The sequence below is a fragment of the Misgurnus anguillicaudatus genome, chromosome 15, assembly GCF_027580225.2.
Source record: "Misgurnus anguillicaudatus chromosome 15, ASM2758022v2, whole genome shotgun sequence".
Taxonomy (NCBI): domain Eukaryota; kingdom Metazoa; phylum Chordata; class Actinopteri; order Cypriniformes; family Cobitidae; genus Misgurnus; species Misgurnus anguillicaudatus.
The window spans coordinates 6248698-6265487 of record NC_073351.2 but is presented as its reverse complement, the minus strand read 5'-3'; the positions used below and the strand labels follow the sequence as shown (position 1 = coordinate 6265487).

The 16790-nt window shown below is 36.9% G+C and overlaps 1 protein-coding gene across 1 annotated transcript; it reads right to left on the bottom strand.

Annotated features, from left to right (window-relative positions):
* Window positions 1–451: 451 nt before the first annotated feature.
* On the bottom strand, window positions 452–9375 carry LOC129450958 (uncharacterized). Its single transcript, XM_073853948.1, has 7 exons — window positions 8466–9375; window positions 8183–8337; window positions 8047–8106; window positions 4136–4222; window positions 2455–2680; window positions 2163–2239; window positions 452–552 (listed from the first exon to the last, which is right to left on the bottom strand). Exons 4-6 carry the CDS (start codon window positions 4217–4219, stop codon window positions 2166–2168), a joined length of 384 nt encoding a protein of 127 aa, XP_073710049.1. The 5' UTR covers window positions 4220–4222; window positions 8047–8106; window positions 8183–8337; window positions 8466–9375; the 3' UTR covers window positions 452–552; window positions 2163–2165.
* Between the last annotated feature and the right edge of the window lie 7415 nt (window positions 9376–16790).

Genomic DNA, 16790 nt, shown 5'->3' with positions numbered 1-16790 from the left:
CTGCTCAAAAATAATTGTTAATGTTATATAACACAATTAACACGTCACTTACAACTCTGTCACAAAGCATATCAAATAAACTCATTTAAATCTAAGGAAAATGATTTTTCACCCTATATGTATTCTTTTTAATTTACAAATTACATTTTGCAGAACATCTGTCTTTTTAACATACATGCCCCAGTTTTTTTGGGTCTTATTTTGATCTCCAGTATGTTTAATTAGGCCTATTATGACAAAAACTTACTATTACATTAATTTCTGTATATTAGTCAAAACAGAAAAATCAATACTTCCTGATAATTGTTAGTTTTTTATATATACATTTTCCTATTATTTACAACTTTTTGAATACATCCCCTTAATTCTAATTGTCCTATGACTTGTAAAATGACAACTAAACACACCCTGAATACTAAAAAACAATAAACAACACAAGAAACAAACCAACTGAAATATATTATTTATTAACACAAAAAAAATGGCTTTGTCTTCATCAGTATAAATGCTGGCCTCTGGACACATCAGTCTGGGTTCCAACCTCAGTCACATCTGCACACATAAACATACAAATACATTAACTACATTATAACTATACCTTTGTTTCATGTGACTACTTTGCAATCAACAACAACACAGTAGCACACAATTAACACGACTAAACCGCATACATGTTTAAAAAGTACAGACTTTAAAAAGATGGTTGACCCAAAAGTAAAACTAGCAGAGATGGGACCAAGTCACACATGTGCAAGTCTCAAGTAAGTCTCAAGTCTGAACCTTCAAGTCTCAAGTAAGTCCCAAGTATTTTTTTTCTTGGGCAAGTCAAGTCGAGTCACAGGCTATGTCAAGTCAAGTCCTTTAGTAGGTCAAGTCAAGTCCAAGTCATGTCACCTTATTATTGTAATTTTACCTGCAGAATCTGGTCTTAATAAAGATATAGAGAATATAAAGATATAAAGAAATACTCATGTTCAGTAAAATACATCATGGAATCAAACAAAATTGTAATCTCTTCAGTTTGCGCGTCTACATTTGAAATAACGAACTTGAGCATGCAAAAGACGCGATATATAAACCGGCCCTAACATTGTAGAACCCAGTCATTTTTCTCTGTGTTGTGTGTGTGTTCAGGTGGCAAACAAAAAGTAGCCAAGTCTCGTACGGCTCAGATCAAGTCACAATTCACAAAAATAGCGACTCAAGTCGACACGAGTCCAAGTCACCAGGTCACAAGTCCCCATGTCTGAAAACTAGTAATTTCATTATTTACTCACCCTCATATTGTTTCACTCTTAATGTCTTTCAATTGTTTTATATAATTAAGGCTGTTCTTACCCAAAAGCTTCAAAAGAACCAAAAGTATTTAATAACTCCACCCAACTTCTATAATACGTTATAAATATCTTCGTAGTACATGTACTATATTAATATATGTAGAAGTATATGGTATAAATGATTCAAACATTGTAAATATGCTTTCTATTCGGTTAAATGAAGTCCGATATTGCATCAGTATCATGTGAGCCACTACAGCAGACATATAATGTGCTCTAGTCCAACAAGATAGCACAAACTAGATCACATGAATCTGAACTAAAAAAAATAAAATGTATATACCTGTACACAAAATGATGTGTTATAAAGCACTGTGGGGGACCCTAAACATTGCAAACACTTACACAGCCTTAACAAATCATTAAAAAACATTTAAAAAAAAAAAACTCTTAGCTAACTTTACCAGTTACTAAAACTAATCCCTCTAGTTTGATCCCTTAACATGCAACAACAACCCATGTAACAAAACAACACAATGTTTTATTGTTAAAAATATGATTAATACTTCCAGTATTTAAGCTGCCCAACTGTAAGTGGTCACTGTAAATGAGTCTGTATTGTTGGCTACCACTTGTCCCTTCAGTAAGGACACAGGCACATAAGTTTTTATCGCAAATAAGTCGCAAATTCCTTTTAAAAAAGCATAACCAAGCACATCAGTTAGTGCATTTTATTTACTATTTAGGCTAAAAACAAAACTTTTACCTGCGGACAATGGTAGTTAGCACTCCTTTGCCCTTCTAAGTGCATGGCAACACAAAAATTGGTAGACTGTCCATTTACAAAAAGAAAAGGTTTACTGAACCATTAACACCAAAACATACATCTTAATTGGTGTCTTCATCAACATCACTGCTGTCCTCTGGACACGCATCAGTCTGGGTTGCAGCCTCAGTCACATCTGCACAAATAAAAATACAAATACATTAACTACATTATAACTACATCTTTGTGTCATGCTGCTACTTTGCACTCAACAACAAAACACACATACATGCACACACATGTCATAAACAAACCAAAACACTAATGTCTATTTAAGAAAGAAAGGGTTTACTTAACAATACAGTACTGACTTCCTTTCTTAGTTTAAAACGAAGCAACTGGCACACTTACCATCACCTGCACAGCTGTATGATGCCTGAATAACTTCAAGCTCCTGACGAGCTTTACTAAGTTCCGTCTTTGTGGCTTGCAGCTCTTTCTTCAGCATTACCACCTTCTGCTCGGCGCACCGCTTTTGGCGAACCTGACGAACCAACAGATCCATAGCTTTCCGGTTAACTCTGAGACACTTGCTATACACCTCCTGGCGAGGCATAGCAGGATCCAGGCAAGCATACTGCAAATTCAAACAACCATCACATCAATACTAAATCATAAACAAACAAAACTTTACAAACATCAAGCATGACTACAGTATATATAATGTGTATATATATATATATGTGTGTCCGTGCGTGTCTGTGCATTTGTGCGTGTCCATGTCCGCGCACTTGTACATGTCCATGTGGTTGTCTGTATGCAGGTGTGTGTGTTTGTGTGCGCACTCACGCGTGTCTATTTCTGTGTGAAGGCATGTGTGTGTCTAATTATATGTTTTCTGACTGCAAAATGTTTACTAATACTACAACTATTCCCATGACATTTTATACCTTCATAATTATACACAAAGAGTGATTAAGCTAAATACACATCTGCTTTTCTAAGTTTACTTAATACAATATTATAAAGCTACATGTAAATGATTGGAACTTTATTGTGAAGTATTACCCATATTTATGGTTTTTCATCCTCCTCGCATATCTGTGTAAAGTATTGCATACAAGTCACAATCTCACTGTTGAAACGCCAAGAACCTAACTTTATATTTACCCATCATTTTCTATTTTGATGCCATAACAGCACTACATTCCATAGTAATAAAAATATCGAAATTAAACTTACAACCTTTTGTAATGATACACATTCAAGTAAAAGGTATACGTTTTCGATCTAATACAACGGTTTGCAGACCTATCAAAAATGACACCACAGTACCGCAAGAGCAAATCATAACCACTCGTCTTTCGAGCAGCATTCTCGTGATGCATTGATTTCATATGCCTTTGCCTTTCTGTCTGCCCAACGCAAACTGAAGTCGAACACTTTTTTTATAGCCGTGTTCCAATTTGAAGGCTGTGACCTTCTTAGGATGTATTCTAAGACCGAATTTTTTCACAGCAGCACAACTAAGGCTAGTAAGGCCGTCCCAATTCAAAGGATGCTTAAAATAAACCCTCAAAATGCATCGTAATCTGTTTTCTTCAAAGACAGAGTGCTCGCCTTCTGAGGGCGCACCCTCACAAGATCGCAGCCATTGAATTGGGACACAGCTAGAATTTATAATGTTACCAGGCAACTGTCGATTACACCGTTTCATATACACACTGATTTTTTTACTTCCATTTGTCACTAGGAGAGTGTTACTTTTACGCGCTGCAAACATACTATCATATAACTTGCAATCAACGAAACCATATGCATTCATTAAATCTTACTTTGCGTAACACTTACTAAACTAAGAGATGCATTAGCAATAGCGTTAACTGTTAACGTTACGTATCGAAATATGACCATTACTGTAGCCTACTTTACACAAGTGTCTTATCGTTTCTACACAAATATAATCGTATTTACGTTTCAAAGCCTACATTCCATCTTCTTTTACAAAACAACATTTTATGTTCCAACCTTTAATTAAATAGACATTTTCTTGTTTTCACACAAAATTACATAATCACGTCCACATACTTACGGTTGACAATTGAAATTCTTGTCGAACTGCATCCACCTCTTCATCATTAATTGATGGAAGTTTACTTGGGGAAAAATCTGCCATTATCTGACAAAAATACAATACTTAATCAAAATAATATTCACATGTATACTTCATTAACAAAGTTATAATACAAATCAAACGCAAAATCATACCAAAGTCTTAACAAACAGCCACCACGTACTCCTGCTTAAACTTACTTTCACGACTGAATGACGTGACACTATAGAACCAGTAGAAACGCCAATCCCGCGTAAATCACGGAAAACAGCGCATACGTTTCAAAATTTTAAATAAATACTTCCGGTATGCGACTAAAAAAAAATCAAACTTGAAAAACTGTACATATTTGAAAAAAATAAACAAACGAAAATTCAATTAAACAAACAAACATGAAAAATACAAGATGCATACTAATACAGTAATTTCCACCACATAATTATATAAAACCAACCTCATTTTATTCACTATAATTTTTATTTAATTGTTAAGGTTACCTCCGTAACATGTTCACCTACACTTATCAATTATATTCATATTAATGTTTAATGGTAATAATAACAATACATAATACTAAGTTTAATTGTTAGTTTTATTCCATTTTACTACTTGTCTCCTTACTACATTTCCAGCTATAACACTGTGACCTGCTGGTCCCTTGTTACTTTTTATATAACATTTTATTACATGACACAAATAGTTCTCTCTTATACCCTTGGTTTCATTCCATTGTCTATCACCTAAGTAACCACATTTTACCTAAGTTGTTTACTTGTTTCTTTTGTCTAATAATGCTAAGTAATCCATGATTTCCACTTTTACCTTTTATAAAAGAACCTCTGTAAGAACAAAGGTTTTGACTATTGATTGACACAGACAATAAAGTGCAGTTCGTTCTTGATCCTTTAATCCAGTTTCTGTACTCCATCAAGCAACTTAAATTCATGTTTTAAAAACTTTATTTTAACAATTATTTTCTGCTCTCCCACTCACTCACACACAAATAAACAGCAAAACAATACCTGTGACACATTTTTTATTTAATTACTTTATTAATTTACTTATGTCTACAAAAATGCCACAAAAATCTGTTTATATAGCCAAACAACTTCTGCTTACCCTGCATATTTAAATGCAACCCATCCCTCCCATACAACTGCTGAACAATTTGTCCTCTAGACAAAAAAACGGAGTTTGTACGCAGAAACGCCACATTCTCCCAACTCTCAAAACAATGTTCCAGTAAGGCATTGCACTCTTTCACCACATTCTTTTTCTGCAAGTCATCCACAGGCCGTGGCAACACTGCACACACAGCAAAGTACATTGGCTCCTGATGACCATCTTGAATGCGGTTGATCAACGCCAACATCTTATCCACTAGATCCTGAGGTCTGATACCACTAGCAATATCATTTGATCCAATGTTAATCAAGACCAACATGGAGCCCGTTATTTTATCAAAATGCCAAACATGCTGGCCCAAACTGCGACTCAAATTTGTACCAGGATGCACAAATGCCTGGATATTATTGATGTGATCCTCAACTCCACGGCATATAGAGTCACTCAAAAGACACACCTTCAACCCTACAAAAACATATTGTTAAAATACAACCACCAACATACAGAGCTACATTGTATAATTAAAATTTTTTGTTTAATAAAACAAAAAGTTTTAAAGTTTGAGATTGTTTTAAACACACAAAGCATATGTTTGTAACAAATTTAAAGGAACACACAACTTTTGGGGATTTTAACTTATTCACTGTATTTCCCGTAGTTAGATAAGGCCATACATACCCTTTTCATCTCTGTGCGTCCCGTAACTCTATCTGACACATCCACCACTAGCCTAGCTTAGCACAAAGACTGGAAGTAAATGGCTCCAGCTAGCAAACTGCTCCCAATAAGTGACACAATAACACCAAGGCTGAATCCGAAACCGCATACTGCCATACTATATAGTAGGCAAAAAGCAGTAGGCGAACGAATAGTTTGTCCAAAACCTCAGTATACGTAAAAGGGTAGGCGAGAATTAGCGGGATTTTGGACTATTTCTCGCGAGATTCAGAGGAACGTGTACTTAAGTATTGTCCGAAACCGCCTACTTACTGAAAATGTAGTAAGGGAACCAGCACGAGAACAGAGTAGTACGTCCGAACCCTCAGTATCCATAAAATCAGTAGGCGAGAAATCCCCGGATGCCCTACTGAGTCCGCCCCGATTCTGAAGCGTGCATCGGATGGACACTTCTATCCCATCTTTCCCATGATGCCACGGGAAAGCAAAAGCAATCGACCGGAGACCAACCAATCGGGTGATTTTGATACGTTACACAGGACTGTTCCTCAGCACCCTGACTTCACGCACAGACCAACCAGGATTTACCACAAACTGCTGCGCTGATTCATGAAAATAAAGCTGTAGAATTGTCACAGCTGTGTTGAGATGACAGTAAATATGTGATGGTTTGTTAAAAAAAAATACATTTGAATAAAGTTTTGTTTCATATGGGATTCACTTCAATACGTTTTCATTTATTGTGATTGTTTTATTCATTCATTTTTTATTCATGTTTCCTGTTGTTTTAAGTAAATACAAGAGATTGCTTAACTAAAATGTATATAATCACATTGCCTGCATTGTCTAGTTTGTATTCAAGCACAGCTGTCATCTGACAATAGATATTAAATTACAATCTGCTTGTTTTACTTATTTTGTCCCCTACAAAATAATGTGTAATCAAGTTACTTATGCAATCAGGTGTTAGTGCACCTGTCCCTCATACACACGCATATGTTTTCATATCTGTTAATAGGTTTGTTTGAGTTAATGCACCGCTGTAAGAACCAACAGCTGGATGACATCAAAGTACCGTGAGAGCGATTCCAGAAATCATACGGAGAAGTCTGATTTTGAGTTGCTCTCGCGGTATTGTGATGTCAATCTCCTGTCGGTTCTTGTGGTTCCGCATGAACTCAAACAAGTCTACTACGTCATGTCACATGATAACGTCAACATGGCGAATGCTGTACATACTTAACGCGAACGTACATACTGCCTTAGCGCACGTTAAGTAGGTACCCAATGAAATTCAGTACCTACACAGTAAGTATGCGATTTCGGATTCAGCCCAACATTTTCCAATCTATATGTTGTGATTTGCATAGTCACAGTGTGTACAAATAACAAGGTTATATGAGACAGACATTTTTTAACTGTATACATAATGGGAACTATACTGTATACTCAGAAGGTGAAGCACTGCTACTTGGGCGGAGTGATTTGCTCGCAGCACCCGAGAAGCATTCGCTCAGAGCTGGGCTATTCAGTCCACCCAAGTAGCAGTGCTTCACCTTCTGAGAATATGGTTGATGGCTGTGTCTCATATGACCTTGTTATTTCTACACAATGTGACTATACAAATCACAACATATAAATAGGAAAATGTTGGTGTTATTTTGTCACTTATTGGGAGCACTATGCTAGCTGGAGCCATTTACATCCAGTCTTTGTGCTAAGGTAGGCTAGCAGTGGGTGCGTCAGACAGAGTTACGGGACTCACTGAGATGAAAAAGGGATGTATGGACTTATATAACTCTGGGGAATACAATGACTCAGTTAAAATTCCATTTAGTCAACGTGTTCCTTTAAGCACAACATGGTTTTAAGCGCAACACATTAATGAATTGGAGTCTTACACAAACTAGCCTTTTCTCTAAACTACCTTCCCCTTAATTTTAATGTAGCCTACAATTAAACCCCTAAAATTCATCTTTGAGCATCAAAACAATATGTCAAAACACTTAACATGACTTAACATTTAAATTATTTTATTACATTTAGAAATACAAAATGTTTTGGTGAAAATAACACACATTGCTTACCTCTCTCAACTACAAAAGTTTTTCGGCCAATCTTCGACACAACTTGACCTGACTGAGCACCTACAACAATATAAAAAATAATCTTGCAATTTTTGCATTTGCATTATTTGACCGTTACCACGATAAACTCACATACCTGTAGTGTTCATGTCCCCAGCTAGTCGATATCAAGCTGATCACTAATGCAGTACAATTCAAAAAATGCACACCAAAACTTCACCTATGAAAGCTCCTCCTTCGCTGCTGTTCTCCCCAGGACCACACAATGGGGGTGCTATAATCCCTTTTTTTCTAAATTATTCAAATACAAACATTTAAGGTTTATTTTACAATCAAAAAATATGTTTCGTGTTGATACAGCATTTAAAGAAAAAAAAACAGAAAAAGCTTTTAAACATCCAAACAAAAAGAAGTCTCACAGCATTTTCTCCATCTATTGGAAGGGATTTTGGAAAACTTCAATCAATTCTTCCTTCCAGTGAGGCATGACGATTTTGCATTTCGCTCACTCCCTCTATCGCGTTCCCTCTCTCGCGCTCTCTTGCGAGTCGACGTCACAGTTACGTCACGTGCGCATGGGGTGGCAAAAAAAGTGGAAATGAATGAGTGAAACGAACAATATAACTCACTAGAAAATGTTTTGTTGTGCTGTTGAGTGTCAGAATAGGAATGCCAAAATAGATGACCGTAGTATACCGTCGTCGAAGACACCATTTGAAGATAAACGTAGGTGTTTATGTTTGCAATAAGCCCTCAACCGGACAGACTGGAGTGATGAAATCATCTGAAAATCTTTTAATAATTTGAATAGAAAATAATTAGCGAAGATATCCGGTGTTTTGTCAAAGTCTGATCCCTCTATGTGTTTCTTATAGCGTTTTCATCACGTTACGTTTATAATTTATTTAGAAAGATTAAAGATTTGAATTAGTTCATAATATCAATAATATTACCATTTATTAAAGTTTTCGTATTTTTTTTTTTCGTTTTCTAGTACTTCTTTTTACCTAATATCAGCCTGTTTGTTCTAATTTATGATGTTTACTAATAAATATATAAACATAGCACACACACACGATGTAAAGTGTAAATAATATATAAACAGGCCTATACAAATTAATTTGTATGTAAACATAATGGTTTTAGATCAAACACGTAGGCTAAAAATATAAGGAAGAAATTGAAAACAGGAAATAATGAAATATTTAATAAATTATATTATACAGAATACATGATAGTATTGCTCTTATAAGTACTTCAGCGATTCATACTGAAAAAATAATTGATTTACCAATAAAGAACAATACATATACATTACATACATGCACACAATTAGTAGCCAAGACATTTAAACATATATATATATATATATATATATATATATATATATATATATATATATATATATATATATATATATATATATATATATATATATATATATATATATATATATATTACACATTTAAATGGTTCACCTAAGTTTACATGCTTAAATGCCTATTTACTACTGTTCCCTTTAATTTTTTTGACATGGCGTGGGGTTGGCATGTGTGCGAGGGCCCTTCCATCACTGCTTGCAGTTTTAATTATTTTTTTTTTTCTTTTTCTCCGACTTCAGCGGGACTTTAGAGGGCCTAAACATACTCGAAAACTCATGAAATTTTGCACAGATGTCAAGAGTGATGAAAATTTACATGTGGTGTATGCTTTAGAATTAGGCGTGAGAAAATGGCTCTATAGCGCCACCTACAAATTTTCAACGAAGCAGCCCTCGGACTGTGTTTGACGTACAATTACGAAATTCGGTACGCGTCTGTAGCATGACAAGACCTACAAAAAAGTCTCTTGGAGCGAAGCCGTAAACCAAACAGGAAGTCAGTTATTCTGAGTTATTTTTGTGATTTGGGCGCAGTTTTTGTCATTTCCAGGCGTCATACTTTAACTAACTCCTCCTACAGTTTTCGTCGGATCATCTTCATATTTGGTGAGTGTCATCTTAAGGCCTTTGTGATGCTAAATTGCGAAGGATTTGACTCTACGTAAAAATTTGTGTCGGTTCTGGCCCGACAAAGTTTGATGTTTTCCAATGAAACAGGAAGTTGCTGGAACTCATGCATACAGTGTCCGATCTGTCCCAAATTTCACATGATTGCTAAGAGTCCTGACCTGAACACATCTACATAACAATTTTCATTTATAGCCATAGCGCCACCAGCTGGCAACCTGAAGGAACATGTTTTAGCGCCACTTTCAAATATTGAATGAAGCAGCCCTTGGACTGTGTTTAACTTACATGTACGAATTTCGGTATGCTCATGTATTATTACAAGCCCTACAAAAAAGTCTCTTGGAGCAACGCCCTAAACCAAACAGGAAGTCAGCTATTTTGAATTATTTCTCAGATTTTGGCTCATTTTTTCTCATTTCCAGCAGTCATACTTTAACTAACTCCTCCTACAGTTTTCGTCGGATCATCATCATATTTGGCGGGTCTCATCTTAAGGCCTTTGTGATGCTAAATTGCGAAGGATTTGATTCTATATTAAAATTTGTGTCTATTTCGGCCAGCCAAAGTTTGATGTTTCGCTATGAAACAGGTTGCTGGAACTCAGGCATACAGTGTCCGATCTGTCCCAAACTTCACATGATTGCTAAGAGTCATGATCTGAACACATCTACATGTCAATAGTCACTTATGGTTATAGCGCCACCAGCTGGCAACAGGAAGTGACATGTTTACAATGATTATCCAATGTCTGATTTGTCCCAAACTTCACATGATTAATAAGAGTCCTGGACTGAACACATCTACATGTCAATAGTCACTTATGGTTATAGCGCCACCAGCTGGCAACAGGAAGTGACATGTTTACAATGATTATCCAATGTCTGATCTGTCCCAAACTTCACATGATTAATAAGAGTCCTGGACTGAACACATCTACATGTCAATAGTCACTTATGGTTATAGCGCCACCAGCTGGCAACAGGAAGTGACATGTTTACAATGATTATCCAATGTCCGATCTGTCCCAAACTTCACATGATTAATAAGAGTCCTGGAGTGAACACATCTACATGTCATTAGTCACTTATGGTTATAGCGCCACCAGCTGGCAACAGGAAGTGACATGTTTACAATGATTATCCAATGTCTGATCTGTCCCAAACTTCACATGATTAATAAGAGTCCTGGAGTGAACACATCTACATGTCAATAGTCACTTATGGTTATAGCGCCACCAGCTGGCAACAGGAAGTGACATGTTTACACTGATTATGCAATGTCTGATCTGTCCCAAACTTCACATGATTAATAAGAGTCCTGGACTGAACACATCTACATGTCAATAGTCACTTATGGTTATAGCGCCACCAGCTGTCAACAGGAAGTGACATGTTTACACTGATTATCCAATGTCTGATCTGTCCCAAACTGCACATGATTAATAAGAGTCCTGGAGTGAACACATCTACATGTCAATAGTCACTTATGGTCATAGCGCCACCAGCTGGCAACAGGAAGTGACATGTTTACACTGATTATGCAATGTCTGATCTTTCCCTAACTTCACATGATTAATAAGAGTCCTGGACTGAACACATCTACATGTCAATAGTCACTTATGGTTATAGCGCCACCAGCTGACAACAGGAAGTGACATGTTTACACTGATTATGCAATGTCTGATCTGTCCCAAACTTCACATGATTAATAAGAGTCCTGGACTGAACACATCTACATGTCAATAGTCACTTATGGTCATAGCGCCACCAGCTGGCAACAGGAAGTGACATGTTTACACTGATTATGCAATGTCTGATCTTTCCCTAACTTCACATGATTAATAAGAGTCCTGGACTGAACACATCTACATGTCAATAGTCACTTATGGTTATAGCGCCACCAGCTGACAACAGGAAGTGACATGTTTACACTGATTATGCAATGTCCGATCTTTCCCTAACTTCACATGATTAATAAGAGTCCTGGACTGAACACATCTACATGTCAATAGTCACCAGTGTTGGGCAAGTTACTAAAAAATTAGTAATTAGTTACAGTTACTAATTACTTCTTTTAAAAGTAACTGAATTACTCTACCGGTTACTGTATATCAAAAGTAATTAGTTACTTAGAAAAGTAACTTTTAAGTTACTTTTATGTTTGCTTTTTAAATGTAAATATGAACAGTACTGAACAGTCAAACAGTAAAATGATATGGACGGGCTATTTTACACGTAAGACTCTAATATATCACATACTGTAGGAGCCTATTTTGCTTTAGATTCAACCTTTGAATATTTTTGTTAGAAATTATCTTAATATTTAAACTTAGTTTATTTATGTATATCATTTAGACCATTTAGACAAATATTCTGCATGTTTACAAAAATATAAAATGTGTTAAAATTGTGTAGTGTCTCTTTAAAAATTTGGAGACAATTGTGTCAACATGTCAAATTTTCTAAAATAAATTATAATTTTTCTGATTTCATATTTATTTTAATAAGTTAGAAACGTCTCCGCTGTGTCCTGCTGACAGGCACGATGCGTGTGCAGCAGATGAGGCAAATTATGGGTCCTCCGAAGGTTAGACCGTCTCATTTCAGTTCTCTTCGCGAACTTCTGAGCGCCTTGAATGGGCAAGTGCTCACCTTTTATTGCATGCTTAGTAGGGTGCAGCACTTGAATTGGAACACAGCTTGTGAAGCTTGCCACAGGGACTGCGCTCTTTGGTCATATATTGTTTGTTTTCTGTTGGATTTAAATGATACACAGGATTAAAGGAAGATATTTATTCAGAAAACGGAGTAGGCTACGTGGATTGTTTTGTCGGACGAACACAGAGCGAGTGGATTGTTTTGTCAGATGGACACAGAGCGAGTGGATTTTTTGTTCGGATACGGAGAGACTGAAACTAAAACTAAAAGCGAGCTCACACATACTATGGAGTTTTAACACGGGTGTACACCGCAGTGTGAATATTTTAGTGGAAACAACAATTGCGGATCATTCTCTTCCATGAAGCCGATGTAAACATCTAAGAATATATGATCATTTCTTAGATTTATTACCTTTGTGGACTACAAATGCAAGTTGATGTCATACTGCGATTGCTTGGTGAAGATAATTTACAAACATGAGACCGGATGGATTATGACTTGCGCACAATTTTTAAACAAAGGTATGTTGTCCCGTTTAGATTTTTCATGTTCATTCTATATGCACTGTCAGCTATGATGAAGTGTAATGAATCATTGCGCCGCCAACTACAGTCCTGCGACGTCAGATATGTCTTGTCTATTTTTTACAAAATAGAGTAACGCGCGTAACGAACTCATTTAAATTTCAGTAATTGTAATTGCGTTACTTGATTTAAAAAAATAGTGGAGTTACAGTAACGCGTTACTCCCATCACTGATAGTCACTTATGATGCCAATAGTCAGTTACGGTCATAGCGCCACCAGCTGGTAACAGGAAGTAACATGTTTACAATGATAATGCAATGTCGGATTTGTCCCAAACTTCACATGATTGATAAGAGTCCTGGACAGAACACATCTACGTGCCAATATTTACATGTAGTCACTCATACACACACACACTCGCTCACTCACTCTCTCTCTCTCATGCTATCTTACACGATGCTACCTCGCTGTCATTTGTAATTAGCAACAGGAAATGTGGCACATTATACTACACTTTTAATTGGTTCACCTATGTTTACATGCTTAAATGCCTATTTACTACTGTTCCCTTTAATTCTTCTCATGCCACGGCGTGGCGGTGTCAGGTGTGCGAGGGCCCTTCCATCACTGCTTGCAGTTTTAATTTTATTTGAAAATCGTATTTGAATGTGTGGAAACTATAGTTGCCGGTGGGCAAAAAGGTTGTATGCACCCTTCAATGTCAAATTTGAATACATTTGGCATCTTACTCAAAATAACGGCTTTCAACAGATCAACCTTTATTCATAAACACATTTATTATGTATAACAGTCAAAGAACATTCGATGCAACCCCCCCACAAAAAAATGCATCTAGCTTATAATCTCTTGTTTAATTCAATTCAATTTTATTTTTATAACGCATTTCACAATTGTTAATTGTTGCAAAGCAGCTTTACATGAGTAGATGTAGGGAAGAACACAGAAAATCAATAGATAATATAAGAAATAGAATATAGGGGCTAAGGATAAACCGTACAACGTATACAGTAAAGTGCTAAGTTAAGCCAAAGTTGGCTGACTCTTCCGGGGACGAAAAACCCCCTAGGAGAAAACCCAGTGGGAAAAACTCCTAGAAGGACAAAAACCCTTGGGAGAAATGAATATATATTTATATTTATAAACAGGGTAGGGATAGGAAGCGGGTAAGCGGATTAAACTGGTTTAGCCGGTGGTCGTTGGTCGCGCATGGGCTGGGCATCACGTTGAAGGACAGCCAGTAGATCACTGGTGTGATGACCTTCACAGCAACAGGAAATGGGTCTGTTTGTCCCATTGTCCTCTGGGTCGAGGACGAGACAGGGAGACAGAAACAGAATTCTATTAGCGTAGGGGCCAATCGCATGTAACGCAAGTGTCATACATAAGTTTTCACTGCTATGCGGATGATACCTAGCTTTACATCTCGTCGCATCCTAGCAAAACCTACCAGTTTTCTAAGCTAACAGACTGTATTAGTGATATTAGGGACTGGATGGCACATATCTTTCTTATGCTAAACTCCAGTAAGACAGAAATACTTATTATTGAACCATATCGGTCCAAACATAATATGTCAGATTACAAGTTGCCCATAGATGGCTGCACGGTGGTGCCATCTTCCTCTGTTAAGAACTTAGGCGTGATGTTCCACAGCAATCTATCTTTCGATAGTCATATCTCCAATGTCTGCCGCACAGCATTCTTCCATCTTAGAAATATCTCGAAAATACGTCATATGCTGTCTGCATCAGATGCAGAAAAGCTTATGCACGCTTTTATGACCTCTAGAATAGACTATTGTAATTTGTTACTCGGGAGATGTCACGCAAATCAAGTAAACAAGTTACAGCTGGTTCAAAACGCAGCCGCAAGAGTGCTTACTCGAACAAAAAAGTATGACCACATAAGTCCAATTCTGACATCTTTACACTGGCTGGCAGTTACATATCGCATACAATTAAAAATATTACTAATCACCTACAAAGCCTTAAATGGCCTAGCACCCTCGTATATTAAAGGTGACATAGAATGATTGAACAGAGTATTTATCCTTGTTCTGTGATGTGACATGTAGACAAAAACATTTTTGTTTGGGTCTGTAATGCCTTAGAAGCTTCCTAAAAACCTCTCCCAGATAGCTCTATTAGGGTGGGGGATTTTAAACAAGTGGTTTTGCACCTATTTGGCTCCCTCTACTGGCTTAACTTGCAATCTCATTACTGATTGGCTGACTTTGCTGCCACTCAAAAAATGTAGCCAAGTATTTTAAAGTGGAAGGGTGTGGTGTTCTTAGTTAGCCACAAGGTGGCAGTGTAATGTTTTGGTATGGAGGTGTTGCTGAGGAGTAGAAGAAGTGTGTGTATTCCATGTGACATGTGTTGAGATGCAGTGATGTGTTAGAGTAATAAAAGAAAGAGCGTGAAAAGAGTATTCTGGTCGTGCTTAATACTACAAGACACAACAAAGGGCAGTTAGATGCCGGTGATGTCATAAGCATCAGTTTTTCAGATTGGTCTGTTTTCTGGATGACATTTCTAAAAGAGGAATTTCTATGAGACTGAGATGTTTAGCATGTTTAGCACTTTTTGTATGTTTGTGAATGCGGGTAGACTACCATTATTCAACAAAGACAAGATAAAAATGTTTTTTTCATTCTCTGTCCCCTTTAAAGAATTACTGTCCGAATACAATCCATCACGTACACTGCGATCACAAAATTCTGGCCGCTTAATTATCCCTAGAATATCAAAAGTATCTAAAGGTGGTAGATCCTTTTCCTACTTAGCCCCTAAGCTCTGGAATGATTTACCAAATAATGTTCGAGTATCAGACACAGTCGATCAATTTAAAACTAAACTTAAGACATTCTTCTTTAACAAAGCATTCACATAAAATGTCCAGTAAATGTACTTATACCGTTAATTTGTCTAGAACAAAGCACTCACATACCTCATATTGGGTAATATACTTATGCCGCAATAGTTAGCCTGTCTGGAACCGAGCTGACTTAAACCACTATACTGTATGACACTTGCATTACATGTGAACAGCCCCTACACTAATAGGATTCTGTTTCTCTCTCCCTCTCCCGTCCCCGACCCCGGGGACAATGATCCAAACAGACCCAGCCCCTGCAACCGTGAAGGCCATCACACCGCCGATCCACCGACCGTCCCCCCAAGAGACGCCAATCCGATGCCCGACCAGCGACCACCGGCGGACCCAGTTTAATTCGCTTACCCGCCCTCATACCCTGATAGTATTTATATATATAAATATATATGTATCTCTCTTAAGGGTTTTTTCCCTCCTAGGAGGTATTAGCCAGGAGGGTTTTTCTCCTAGGGAGTTTTTTCATCCCCTGGAGAGTCCGCCACCTTTGGCTTAACTTACTACTTTACTGTATACGTTACATTTTTACTATGCTCGTTTTTCTATGCTTTTCATACATCTATTAATGTAAAGCTGCTTTGAAACAATTAACTATTGTAAATAGCGCTATACACTGTAAAAAAATCTGTAGAAA

Bases quoted from the DNA above. Each gene is read 5' to 3' on its own strand.
- LOC129450958 (XM_073853948.1), bottom strand. From the start codon at position 4,219: ATGGCAGATTTTTCCCCAAGTAAACTTCCATCAATTAATGATGAAGAG. The intron at 2,681-4,135 runs GTAAGTATGTGG...TTGAATTTGCAG, and splicing joins AAGAATTTCAATTGTCAACC to TATGCTTGCCTGGATCCTGC. The intron at 2,240-2,454 runs GTAAGTGTGCCA...TTATTTGTGCAG, and splicing joins ATACAGCTGTGCAGGTGATG to ATGTGACTGAGGCTGCAACC.